Below are 12,042 nucleotides of genomic sequence, written 5' to 3'. Positions count from 1 at the left end.
GGGAGAAAATACATACCCAGGAGATGAAAACATGTCTGCTCTTAAACAGAGCCATACCCGCTTTCAAAAAGAGCACCACTGGACTTCTTTGGATGCACCAGTGACTTGTTTTTTTCCTCACTTCTTGTGTATTTCAGCATGGGCGGATCAAGGTGATAATGGTTGCATGGTTTGGCTGCCTCTATGGCCATGTGTGCATAATCATTTGCACCAATGCTGATTGATGGGCTTTGTTTCCAGAGGTGATATGGACATGTCTTGTAATTTCCCCATTATTTATGTATTTTTCCCTGGTCCTACATCAAATATGACAGTGAATTCACTTGTGATACATTCCTGTACCCCATAACGCACATATAGATTGCCACTGTTCACTTCCAATCCAAGCCTCAGAATATGCAGAATGTTGTATAAGGTCAGAAAATGCAACGACACTGACTTTCTAGGACAGGGAATGATTTTTATTCACAAAGCCATAACATTATTGGACGGCTTGGATCTGTAAAACGTTCATGATTTAAAGCGCAGATCAGTTATTGTAGGGCAATCCATTTACACTGCTACATAAATTAACCAATCAGACTAGTACTTGAATGTTGTTAAATACAGTGGTGATAAAAAGTTCATGATCCTTAATATTTATGGAAATTTTGAAGTTTTACCATAATCGTCTGTCTTATTCTAAATATCCAATGAGGTTGAAATTAACCAATGATATTCTCTTTCTTGTGACATAAAACAATGTATCCATTAGGCAAATGAGGAGTATATAAAAAGTCAAAGTAAGTGCAAAAGTAAGTGAACCTCCAGTTGCCTCATCTCAGTTAAAGGAAATAAATAGAAGCATTCCTTACATAATTAGATATGTCTGTGGAATGATTTGGGGGGGGGGGGGCACACAATAAAAGGATCAGAAACTTGGTCATCTCATAGCTGTGTGGAAATATATCATACCACAATTGAAAGGCATTTCTGAAGATCACATAAAAGGAATTATTACTACTCACCAATTTAGAAAGGGTTGTGAAAAACCTAAGGATTGGGGTTGTTTTAGAATGGCTTAGTCAAAATCTACGCCTAAATCCTGCTGAATTGTTGTGGCAGGACCTGACATGTTTTTCATGCAAAACAGGTCATTATAGGGAGGAAACAATTTGATAATTCTTCAAAAATATGGTGACATCAATTCTTATCTGACATTTTGGCTACTCAAGAGTATCACCAGGTAATGATAATAAAGGTTCACATGCTTTTTCAACCATGGAAACTGACTTTATCAGTCAGATAAATACATGTTGAAAATGTATCATGTTTCTGTGCCATTTGTTCAATTTGGGTATCAATTTTTTCTCTCTCTAGGATTATAGGGTTACATTAAGATCTAGTAACTTTTTAGAACTTTTAGAAATATATGACAGTCTTAAGGGTTGACAAACTTTTTCTCACCGCTGTAACTTTAAAATTCCCTGTAAGAGCAGCACCATTGTGACATTTTAGTATTCCTCTCCTTCCTCCTCCCCTTCTCCTTCAACTGAATCCACACCCACTTCTTCATAATCCTTCTCTAGGGCAGCCATGTCTTCCCGGGCCTCGGAGAACTCTCCTTCCTCCATCCCCTCCCCGACGTACCAGTGGACGAAGGCACGCTTGGCATACATCAGGTCAAATTTGTGGTCCAGGCGAGCCCAGGCCTCCGCAATGGCGGTGGTGTTGCTCAGCATGCAGACGGCACGCTGCACTTTGGCCAGGTCACCCCCGGGGACCACTGTAGGGGGCTGGTAGTTGATGCCCACCTTGAAACCAGTGGGGCACCAGTCCACAAACTGGATGGTGCGTTTGGTCTTGATGGTGGCAATAGCAGCATTGACATCTTTGGGAACCACATCCCCACGATATAAGAGGCAGCAGGCCATGTATTTACCGTGACGAGGGTCACATTTCACCATCTGGTTGGCCGGCTCAAAGCAAGCATTGGTGATCTCGGCTACAGAAAGCTGTTCATGGTAAGCTTTCTCAGCAGAGATGACCGGGGCATAGGTGGCCAAGGGGAAATGGATACGGGGATAGGGCACCAAGTTGGTCTGGAATTCAGTCAGATCTACATTCAGGGCACCATCAAATCGTAGGGAGGCTGTGATGGAGGACACAATTTGACCAATTAACCTATTCAGATTAGTGTAAGTGGGGCGTTCGATGTCGAGGTTCCTGCGGCAGATGTCGTAGATGGCCTCATTGTCTACCATGAAGGCGCAGTCAGAGTGCTCCAGGGTGGTGTGGGTGGTCAGAATGGAGTTGTAGGGCTCAACTACGGCTGTGGAGACTTGAGGGGCTGGGTAGATGGAGAACTCCAGCTTGGACTTCTTCCCATAGTCAACAGACAGACGCTCCATCAGCAAGGAGGTAAACCCAGAGCCCGTGCCACCACCAAAGCTGTGGAAGACCAGAAAGCCCTGGAGACCTGTGCATTGGTCAGCCTGTGGGAATAAATTACTGTCAATTTTAATGCTGGTCACTGACCAAAATAAAATACTGTTAATTGAAAAATTATTCAACAAATATGTAATCTCAGTGCAATAAGTGACATGGAATAAGTGAAATTATGACAGAAATGGTTCCTGGACTCTGATTTTGGACTGTGTTGTTTTAATAATTGTTTTTAATGTTTCAATATTTTAATCTTATGGTTTTTAATATATATGTTTATATGTTTATTCTATGTCTGTGTATGCAGCATTGAATTGTTGCCATTTGTAAGCCACTCTGAGTCCCTCTCGGGGTGAGAAGGGCAGGGTATAAATATCGTAAATAAATTAATCAGTTTACAATCACCAAGCTGTTGTCCTACTGCAATTTTGCATCATCCCTTACCCAAATTGTCCATGACAATGTATTATAGGAGTTCTTGTCCAACTCTACTTTGAAAGCCATACTTTACTCATGCCTGATGTAAAGAGCATGGGGAAATACACCTTCCATAGAGATGTAAGCATAAAGATACCAATCAGCATGGCCTGATACTATGTGGGACTTTCTCATTTTACTAAAGTCAGATGAACTGCATCTGTTCTACTTAAATTATACTTCCAATTTCAATACTGTTGGCTAACCCTAGCTAATTTCTTTGAATGCAAAACCTGCAGCTCACTAGCAATCTATGTGATAACATGAATCACTTGTGTTCACTCCTCCATTGTGCCCAGGTCATCTTTAAGACAAAAGATGCTTACCAGCTTTCTGATCCTGTCCAGGACCAAGTCAATGATCTCCTTCCCAATGGTGTAGTGGCCCCTGGCATAGTTGTTGGCTGCATCTTCTTTGCCAGTGATGAGCTGCTCAGGGTGGAAGAGCTGTCGGTAGGTTCCTGTGCGCACTTCATCTGTAGAGAGTTGGGAGAAATAACTGGAATTAGCAAAAGGATTGCCTGCAAGGTTGTTATTTTTTTAAGGCATTATCTGACAAGATGTATTATTCTTTTTGTTTTCACTAACAGATATGTGTACAATAAAAATACCCATTATACTATTAGATCTTCATAACTGGGGTCTGTGGGAAGCAGGATTCTTAATTAAAAGATATATGCACAGAGATATCTATAAGTGGTTTTAATGAATGCAAAATTTTAGAGGTATGTTGGGAGGAAGTGGCAAGGAAGGAACACACATAAGATGAATTGAGATAGCAATGTAATATATAAGTAAAAGGAGTAAATCTTTCCTTATTTAGAAACTGACAATGTCTTATAGTCTGAGCCTTCCCCAGCCTGGTGTCCCTCCCACCAGAGAATTTGGAATACAACTCTTATCATCCACAGTCACCATTGCTGGGGATAATAAAGAACAAATTTCAGCATCTCTAGAGGTCATCAGTTTTATACGGCCACATTTGTCTTTCTGAAAATGTTAGCACACTGAAAGATGAAATTTGCACTCACCAATCACAGTTGGTTCCAAGTCTACAAAGACAGCCCTGGGGACGTGTTTGCCAGCTCCTGTCTCACTGAAGAAAGTGTTGAAGGAGTCATCTCCTCCCCCAATGGTCTTGTCGCTGGGCATCTGCCCATCAGGCTGGATGCCATGCTCAAGGCAGTAGAGCTCCCAACAGGCATTGCCAATCTGGACTCCGGCTTGGCCAACGTGGATGGAGATGCACTCGCGCTAAAGGTGTGGAAAATGGCATAAATGCACTTTATTAATCTAGTACTATTTGAACAACCCAGTAAAAATATTAGAAATTTGTTATAGTGCTTTCATTTGGCCACAGGAATAAGATTTCATTTGCGTAAAGGCGTCTGATGAAAGCTCACGAAGCAAAAAGGACAGCTCAATGTAACAGTTACATGTTGAGTACCTCTTATCCGAAATGTTTGGCACAGGAGGTGTTTTCCTTCATGTTGATTGGTACTGTAACTGTGTTCATTTTAGACTGAACAGTTTTTACTGCTGTCTTATATTGTTTTTATTATGTTTGTTCGTTCATGGCATTGCATGTTTTTGACAACTGTTTTGTACATGCTGGAAACTGTATTAATAAAGTATTATTATTAATTATTAATTATTATTATTATTAATTATTCAAGACTTTTTTGCAACTTGGGATACCTGTATTTGCATATACATACATAATGATGTATTTTGGAGATGGGCATTTTGTCAAAAGACTTGGAACATCTCTGGATGTTCCAAGGTATTTCTCACTTTTCTGTTCACTGTTGTTCAAGTCTTACTACAGGTTGAGCATCCTTGGATTTTTTAAAATTTTGGAACTCTTGCCGTACATAATGAAAAATCTTGGATGGGAAACATGTCTAAAAACAAAATCCATTTTATTTCATATACACCTTATATATTGTGAAGCTAATTTTATGTGCAGTATTTTAATAAATCTGTGTGAAGAATAGTGTGTGTACCCTGAACCATTAGAAATCAAAGGTGTCACTATATTAGACCCCATGAAGACAAATTCAGTATAACAAATAAGGGATGCTCAACCTGTACCAGTTCATTGTTCAAAAAAGTCGCTAAAATGAGGATAATATATATATATATATATATATGGAGAAAAGCCCCCAAAGTCTTCAATGCTAAGATAAGATAAGCCAGTGACAACTGAAGTGATTTAGCAGTGGCATCACACCTTTCAATGCCAGGCTGCCACACCCACCCTTTGTTCCTGACTACTATAAAGCTGTGATCAGTGCATTCTCGATCCAAATTTCCTTTTGCTTGATTTATTCTATTGGTTGATATCAAAATTGTTATTCATCAATATTTAACCTCCCAGGACTAGGATGAGACCACATGTCCAGAAAACTAAAGAATTCTGTGACCTCTTTGTTGTGGGCTTTTCTTCTGACTTTGCAGGTAGATGTGCCCACCTCCAGGAACCTGCTCATTCTGTGTTCATTGTGCTGCAGAATATTGTCATTTGGCGAGAGAGAAGCCCGCTTGTGCCACACCCTGCCCAGGAAGACTAGGGATACACTCTGTGGTAGGAACAGGCTCCTCATCATTGTTTGGCTGCCTGCTTTGGCTCTGACTGCTGCAATCCGCAATGGATTAACACAGCCGGGTCTATTTCCAGCATGATCTCATTATGCTGTTTTTCTTATTTTCCCTCCTCTGACCTCAGCGGAGATCACACTCAAGAATGAAATCATTCCGTGGTGAGGATTGAATTGGAGGACAAATACATGCCGAGAAAGCATGATTATTATTTTTTTCATGTCAGGAGCGACTTGAGAAACTGCATGTTGCTTCTGATGTGAGAGAATTGGCCGCCTGCAAGGACGGTGCCCAGGGGACACCCGGATATTTGCTGTTTTACGATCCTGTGAGAGGCTGGAGCTGACAGATGGGAGCTCACCCCGCTCCCCGGATTCAAGCTGCCGACCTTTGGGTCAGCAGTGCTGCCAGCACAAGGGTTTAACCCATTGTGCCACTGGAGGCTCTAGCATGATGATGATGAATGGAGATGAGTGTCTGTTTTGCTCTGATAGCAAAGACACGTGCCTGTTTTTTCTCTCTGATAATGACAGTATAAGAAAAATAAAATCATAAGAAGCTGTTCCTTTCTCATTTTAATGTATTGGTAAGATTGCAGAGTGGAAAGTGGGGGCACAAAGGAGACTGGTGTGGAAGGGACTTGGTGGAAGCAGAAAGCCCCACACATTTGGGCTGCAGCATTGTCTGTGGCTTAATTACATTCGGGTCACATCTGCCAAGGGAGCCTCCCTCTTTGTCTGCTGGGCCAGCCATCCCCTCCTGCCTCCTATTCATGGAGGGACCACTCTGCCCCAAGGCATCTGGGCTCCAGGGAGGGAGAGAGGGAGGGAAGGAGGAAGGAAGGAAGGGGGGAAGCTCTATCTCTGTGATCCTCCCCTCCCTCCCTCCAGCTGGCCCCCTTGCAGGGCTTCCTTTCACAAGGCCCCTCTTTATCCTGATGGGAGCCATGCTGCAAAGCCAGGGCGTGTCTTAGGACCCTCCCTCCCATCTCCACCAACAAGGCAGCCCCTCCTCCATTCACAAGACAACTAAGGCCCCTTCCACACAGCTGAATAAAATCCTACATTATCTGCTTTGAACTAGGATATATGGCAGTGTGAACTCAGATCACCCAGTTCAAAGCAGATATTGTGGGATTTTCTGCCTTGATATTCTCAGTCATATGGCTGTGTGGAAGGGCTCTGAGAGAGTGAGAGATGAGAAAAAAAGCCCTGTGCGTATCTAGGGAGGATCAGGTCCCACTGGATTCGCTTGGACTATTTATCGAGTTGGAAGCAAACCAAGGGTACAATTGTGATGTATTTGAAAACACAAACAAAGTTAAAAACTTGGCATTATACTAAATGTCCTTTGACCTGTAACTGGCCACTTGGGAGTGCCTCTGGTGTTGCTATAAGGTCCTCTATTGTGCATGTGGCAGGGCTCAGGCTGCATTGTAATAGGTGGTCTGTGGTTTGCTCTTCTCCACACTCGCATGTCGTGGACTCCAGGACAAAGTAAAGACTTTCTGTATATACTAGCTGTGCCCGGCCACGCATTGCTGTGGCATATGGGAATCCTTTGTTGGCCAGGTGGAATAGCAGTGAATAGCCTTGCAGCCTCAAAGCCTGGCAGTTTTCTTCTTATGGGAATCCTTGTTTGGTGAGTTAGAATGCAATGGAATAGGCTTGCTGCTTGGAAGGCTGGGTACTTGCATTCTAGGGGAATGGTTGTTTGGGCTGCTAGAGTAGCAATTAATAGCCTCACTGCTTCAAAGCCTGGATGCTTGCTACCTAGGGGAATCTTTCATTGGTCAACTTCAATAGTACAGAGTAGTATTGCTGCTTCAAAGCCTGGCCACCTTCTACCAAGGTCAATCCTTTGTTGGTCTGGTTAAATTGCACTGAATACCCTTGCAGCTTCAATGCCTGGCTGTGTTATACCTAGGCCAATCCGTGTTTTTTTTTTGGGGGGGGGGTGTTGAGTGAAGGACATACCTTGGATGTGTTGGTGTGTTGTGGCCAAATTTGGTGTGATTTGGTTCAGTGGTTTTGTTGTTTACTCAGTCCTACAAACGTACATTACATTTTATATATATAGATTTCAGATTTCAATATTAATGTCAAAATACGTAGTATGATTTTACATAGGACTTGTGCTACATCATAATAGTAAAGACAACTATCACTTAAGTAAAATAAATATTAAATAACCAAAAAATAAAATAAATTGTAAACACTAAAGCCCCATTTCTTATGGTTGGCTCTGCATCTGGTGATGTCAGAGGACAGTCTGTTCAAGCCACTGGGACTGAGCCCCATGGAACCGTGCAGAGGGGCTGGGCAGTCCAGGCGCCTCTCCCTGGACAAGACCCCAGGCTTTTTCGCAGCAGCTCCTCTCTCCACCCTAGACAACAATGCGTCTTGGGAAAGAGAAAGAGACCCCACCCCAAAACGCCCCACTCTCCCATCATGGGCGTATATTATGAAAGGAGCTCACAGCAACCCAATAGCGGTCCTGTTTTTTTTTTTTTTTTTTTTAGTCGCTTCTGGTTTGAGAGAATTGGCCGTCTGCAAGGACGTTACCCAGGGGATGCCCGGATGTTTGATGTTTTTACCATCCTTGTGGGAGGCTTCTCTCATGTCCGCGCATGAGAAGCTAGAGCCCGCTCCCGGGATTCGAACCCCCGACCTTTGGGTCAGCAGCAGTCCTGCCAGCACGAGTGTTTAACCCACTGCGCCATCGAAGACTCCCTATGGCGGGCCTGTCAACTCGGAAAGCCAACCCAACGCCACCCAATGGGAAGGAAGAAGAGAGCCTTATTCTGTAGTGCGGTCGCGGCTTACCATGGTTGCTGCTGCTGCTGAGCGTGGAGGCGCCGAACCCGGGGAAGAAGGGAGGAAGAGGGTGCTTCTTTCTTACAGCGCGACTCTTAGGAGGTCGATGTAAGAGAACCTGTCGCGCCGGGGACAACGCGGGCCCCCTATATACAACGCCGTCACCATGGGGACGAGCCCAGGCGGGTCGGGATTGGCGGAAGCGCCCTCCGCTCTGGACGGGAGGAGGAAGGCGATTGGCTGAGGGCGCATAGGATGAGGTCATCGCCCCGCCCCGCTCCCCCCCTCCCTCCTTTCTCAGCATCTCAAGCCTGTCTGCATCCTCCAGACAAAGAGACCAAGCCGAAGAAGGGCTAGGCAGTAGGCATCCATCATCCGCCCTTTGGGCGCACCAAAAGGAGGGTGAAGGCGGGGAGCAAGGAGGAGGGAGGGAAAGCGGATTCTGCAAGAGCTTACAACAGCCTTGGGGGAGAAAAAGCGGTTTTGTTCCTAAGGGCAAATGCTAAAGGTTATGGGCCCTTCCACACAGCCATAAAACCCAGAACATCAAGGCAGAAAATCCCACAATATCTGCTTTGCACTGGGTTATTTGAGTCCACACTGCCATATATCCCAGTTCAAAGCATAATACAGTAAGTAGAGCCTCGCTTATCCAAGTTTCTGGATTATCCAAGCCATTTTTGTAGTCAATGTTTTCAATATATCATGATATTTAGTGCTAAATTTGTAAATACAGTAATTACAACATAACATTACTTCATATTGAACTGCTTTTTCTGCCAAATTTGTTGTAAAACATGATGTTTTGGTGCTTAATTTGTAACATCAAAACCTAATTTGATGTTTAATAGACTTTTCCTTAGTCCCTCCTTATTATCCAAGATATTCGCTTATCCAAGCTTCTGCTGGCCCGTTTAGCTTGGATAAGTGAGACTCTACTGTATATGGGATTTCATTCAACTGTGTGGAAGGGGCCTTAAGTCCCACTCTACACTGATTTATATAATCCAGATTATCTACTTTGAACTGGATTATATGGCAGTGTTGACTCCGATAATCCAATTCAAAGCAAATAATGTGGATTATCTGCTTCGATAATCTGGGTTATATTATATCCCAAAGGGACTGCAGTTTTACAAGGTCTTTCGTCTTCTCCGCCTCCCCAAATGACAACTCCAAGGATTCATGGATGCCAAGGGGTTTGGTTGACATCCTCAAACAACATGATCACATATAACAACAACAACAACAACAGACTGAAGAGCAGTATCTTGGCACAGGTGGATAACACTATATAACAAAATTTGAAAAAGATTATGTTCCTGGTTTGAAAATGTTATTTCCTGTTTAATTGTGTGGTACTTACTTTGAAAGTAGTTGTTATCCTCCAGACACTTTGTTTTTGTGGATGCCACAAACTATGTTGAATTGGTTGAAACTCTATGACATATTCATTGTAAAACGATAGCAACATGTGTTGTAGAATGCCTTGCAAAAACAAAGTTTTTGCAGTTTAATAAACTTTTGCCATGTTTTTATGATAGTTCAAATTAGGAAATGACGTTCATAACCCAAGAACTAGAATCGTGTTACAATACATAGTGTAATATTCGCCAGGTTTGAACAACTCGGTATTATGATGCAAACTGGTCGCTATGGTAACATCCCAAGAAATGAGAGATTTTGTGTCTGGGGAGAACAAATAGTGGAAGATATCGAACATTTTTTGATTGACTGCCCAGCATATGCTGAACTTCGACACAGATATTTTCATTCATTACTATCTAATTTTAGGCCCCTCAACAGAAATGATCTTCTGACAGTCCTCTTGCAAGGACAAGAAAGATCCACCATAATCAGAGTAAGCCTTTTTATCTTGAAAGCTATAAAGAAAAGAGCACATTTCCTGAAAGAAGAATCAGGAAAATAAGATTTTGACAGCAAACAGAAGGTTAGCTGCTGTCCTCCCATCCTTTTTGCCTTGTTTTTATTTATGTTGCACTTTGAAATGGTCATATGACTGGTCAAACAAATTATTATTAATAATAATAATAATAATAATTAGTGTAATATTTGGCCACCGATCCTCACTTTCCTTTGGACTATGAGGTACAGCAATGAGGCTGGGATGAGGGTCAAAGGTGGCTGAAAGGCAAGAGGCATGAAAGCATCTAAGGCAGTGGTTCTCAATCTGTGGGTCCCCAGATGTTTTTGCCTTCAACTCCCAGAAATCGTAGCAGCTGGTAAACTGGCTGGGATTTCTGGGAGTTGTAGGCCAAACCATCTGGGGACCTACCAGTTGAGCACCACTAAGCTAGAAATATATGCTTCTAGGATAAGGAAGAGGACCAGGCATGAAATCCAAGTCCAAACTAGACAGGTACAGAAAGGGAGTGGCTTAGAGAGCTGGGTATGTTTAGCTTGGAGAACAGAAGACTGAGACATGATAACTATGATTAAATATTTGAACTGGTGTCTTCGGCCCCTTCAACACTGTCCTATATCCCAGGATCTGATCTGGATTGAACTGTATTGTATGATTCTCCACTGCCATATAATCTGGGATAAACACATAATCTGGGAGCAGATCCTGGGATATAGGGTAGTGTAGAAGAGGGCTTAGTGTCTAGAGACTAAAAGGCTAAGATATGGATCAGAGGATTCAGGCTGCGGGAAAACGGATGCCACCTGAACCTTAGAAAGGACTATCTGATTGTAAGAGCTGTCTGACAGTGGAATATTCAGCCTCAGACTGTGGTAGAGTTAGGGCCGGGCTGTGGTACAGGCTGGTGAGTAGCCAGCTGCAACAAATCACTCTGACCAAGAGGTCATAAGTTCAAGGCCAGCTTGGAGCCTGGGTTTATCTCTGTCTCTGTTCTATGTTAAGGCATTGAATGTTTGCCTTATATCCTGTTTCCCCTAAAATAAGACATCCCCAGAAAATAAGACCTAGTAGAGGTTTTGCTGAATTGCTAAATATAAGGCCTCCCCCAAAAGTAAGACCTAGCAAAGCTTTTGTTTGGAAGCATGCCCACCGAACAGAACACCAGAGCATGCAGGATCATTAAATGTACGTACCATAGAGTGTTGTACATGGAAATATTGGTAGTAACAAGAAATTCTTGATAGGGTTCACAGTTTGGCTGGTTATGCTGGTTTGTGATGGCAACTACTGTACAGTATATAATAAATGTTCATTTTTTTTGTTCAACAATAAATGTGAATTCTTCTTCATGGAAAAATAAGACATCCCCTGAAAATAAGACCTAGAGCATCTTTGGGGGCAAAAATTAATATAAGACACTGTCTTATTTTCGAGGAAACACGGTATGTGTAATATGATCCACCCCGAGTCCCTTTTGGGGTGAGAAGGGCGGAATATAAATACTGTAAATAAATACATAAATAAATAAATAGAGTTTCCTTCTCTGGAGGTTTATGAGCAGAGGTTGTATGGCCATCTGTTGGGAGTGCTTTGATTGAGTGTTCCAGCATGATAGAATGAGGTTGGACCGGATGGGGCTTATGCTCCCTTGCAATGCTCTGATTCTATTAAAACGGGAAAGAAATTGGTACCTGCTTTCAAAAGCACACCCAGGATTTCAGCTTTTTCTTTTACTAGTATGGCAAGTCATGTCCTGCATACCCGTAAAGCATCCCCAACCAGTTACAGCACAAAACAGTGAATTATTTCTCTCAGCACCAGCAAGCACAATTTTTCCCGG

The 12,042-nt window shown here is 42.8% G+C and overlaps 1 protein-coding gene across 1 annotated transcript; it reads right to left on the bottom strand.

Moving 5' to 3' along the window:
- Nucleotides 1–439: 439 nt before the first annotated feature.
- Nucleotides 440–8,486, bottom strand: LOC100562235 (tubulin alpha-1A chain). Its single transcript, XM_003223191.3, has 4 exons — nt 8,327–8,486; nt 3,932–4,154; nt 3,228–3,376; nt 440–2,474 (listed from the first exon to the last, which is right to left on the bottom strand). Exons 1-4 carry the CDS (start codon nt 8,327–8,329, stop codon nt 1,494–1,496), a joined length of 1,356 nt encoding a protein of 451 aa, XP_003223239.1. The 5' UTR covers nt 8,330–8,486; the 3' UTR covers nt 440–1,493.
- Between the last annotated feature and the right edge of the window lie 3,556 nt (nt 8,487–12,042).

The sequence above is a fragment of the Anolis carolinensis genome, chromosome 2 (assembly GCF_035594765.1).
Source record: "Anolis carolinensis isolate JA03-04 chromosome 2, rAnoCar3.1.pri, whole genome shotgun sequence".
Lineage (NCBI taxonomy): Eukaryota > Metazoa > Chordata > Lepidosauria > Squamata > Dactyloidae > Anolis > Anolis carolinensis.
Note: the sequence above shows the minus strand (reverse complement) of the source record. Positions and strands in the feature narration are given on the sequence as shown.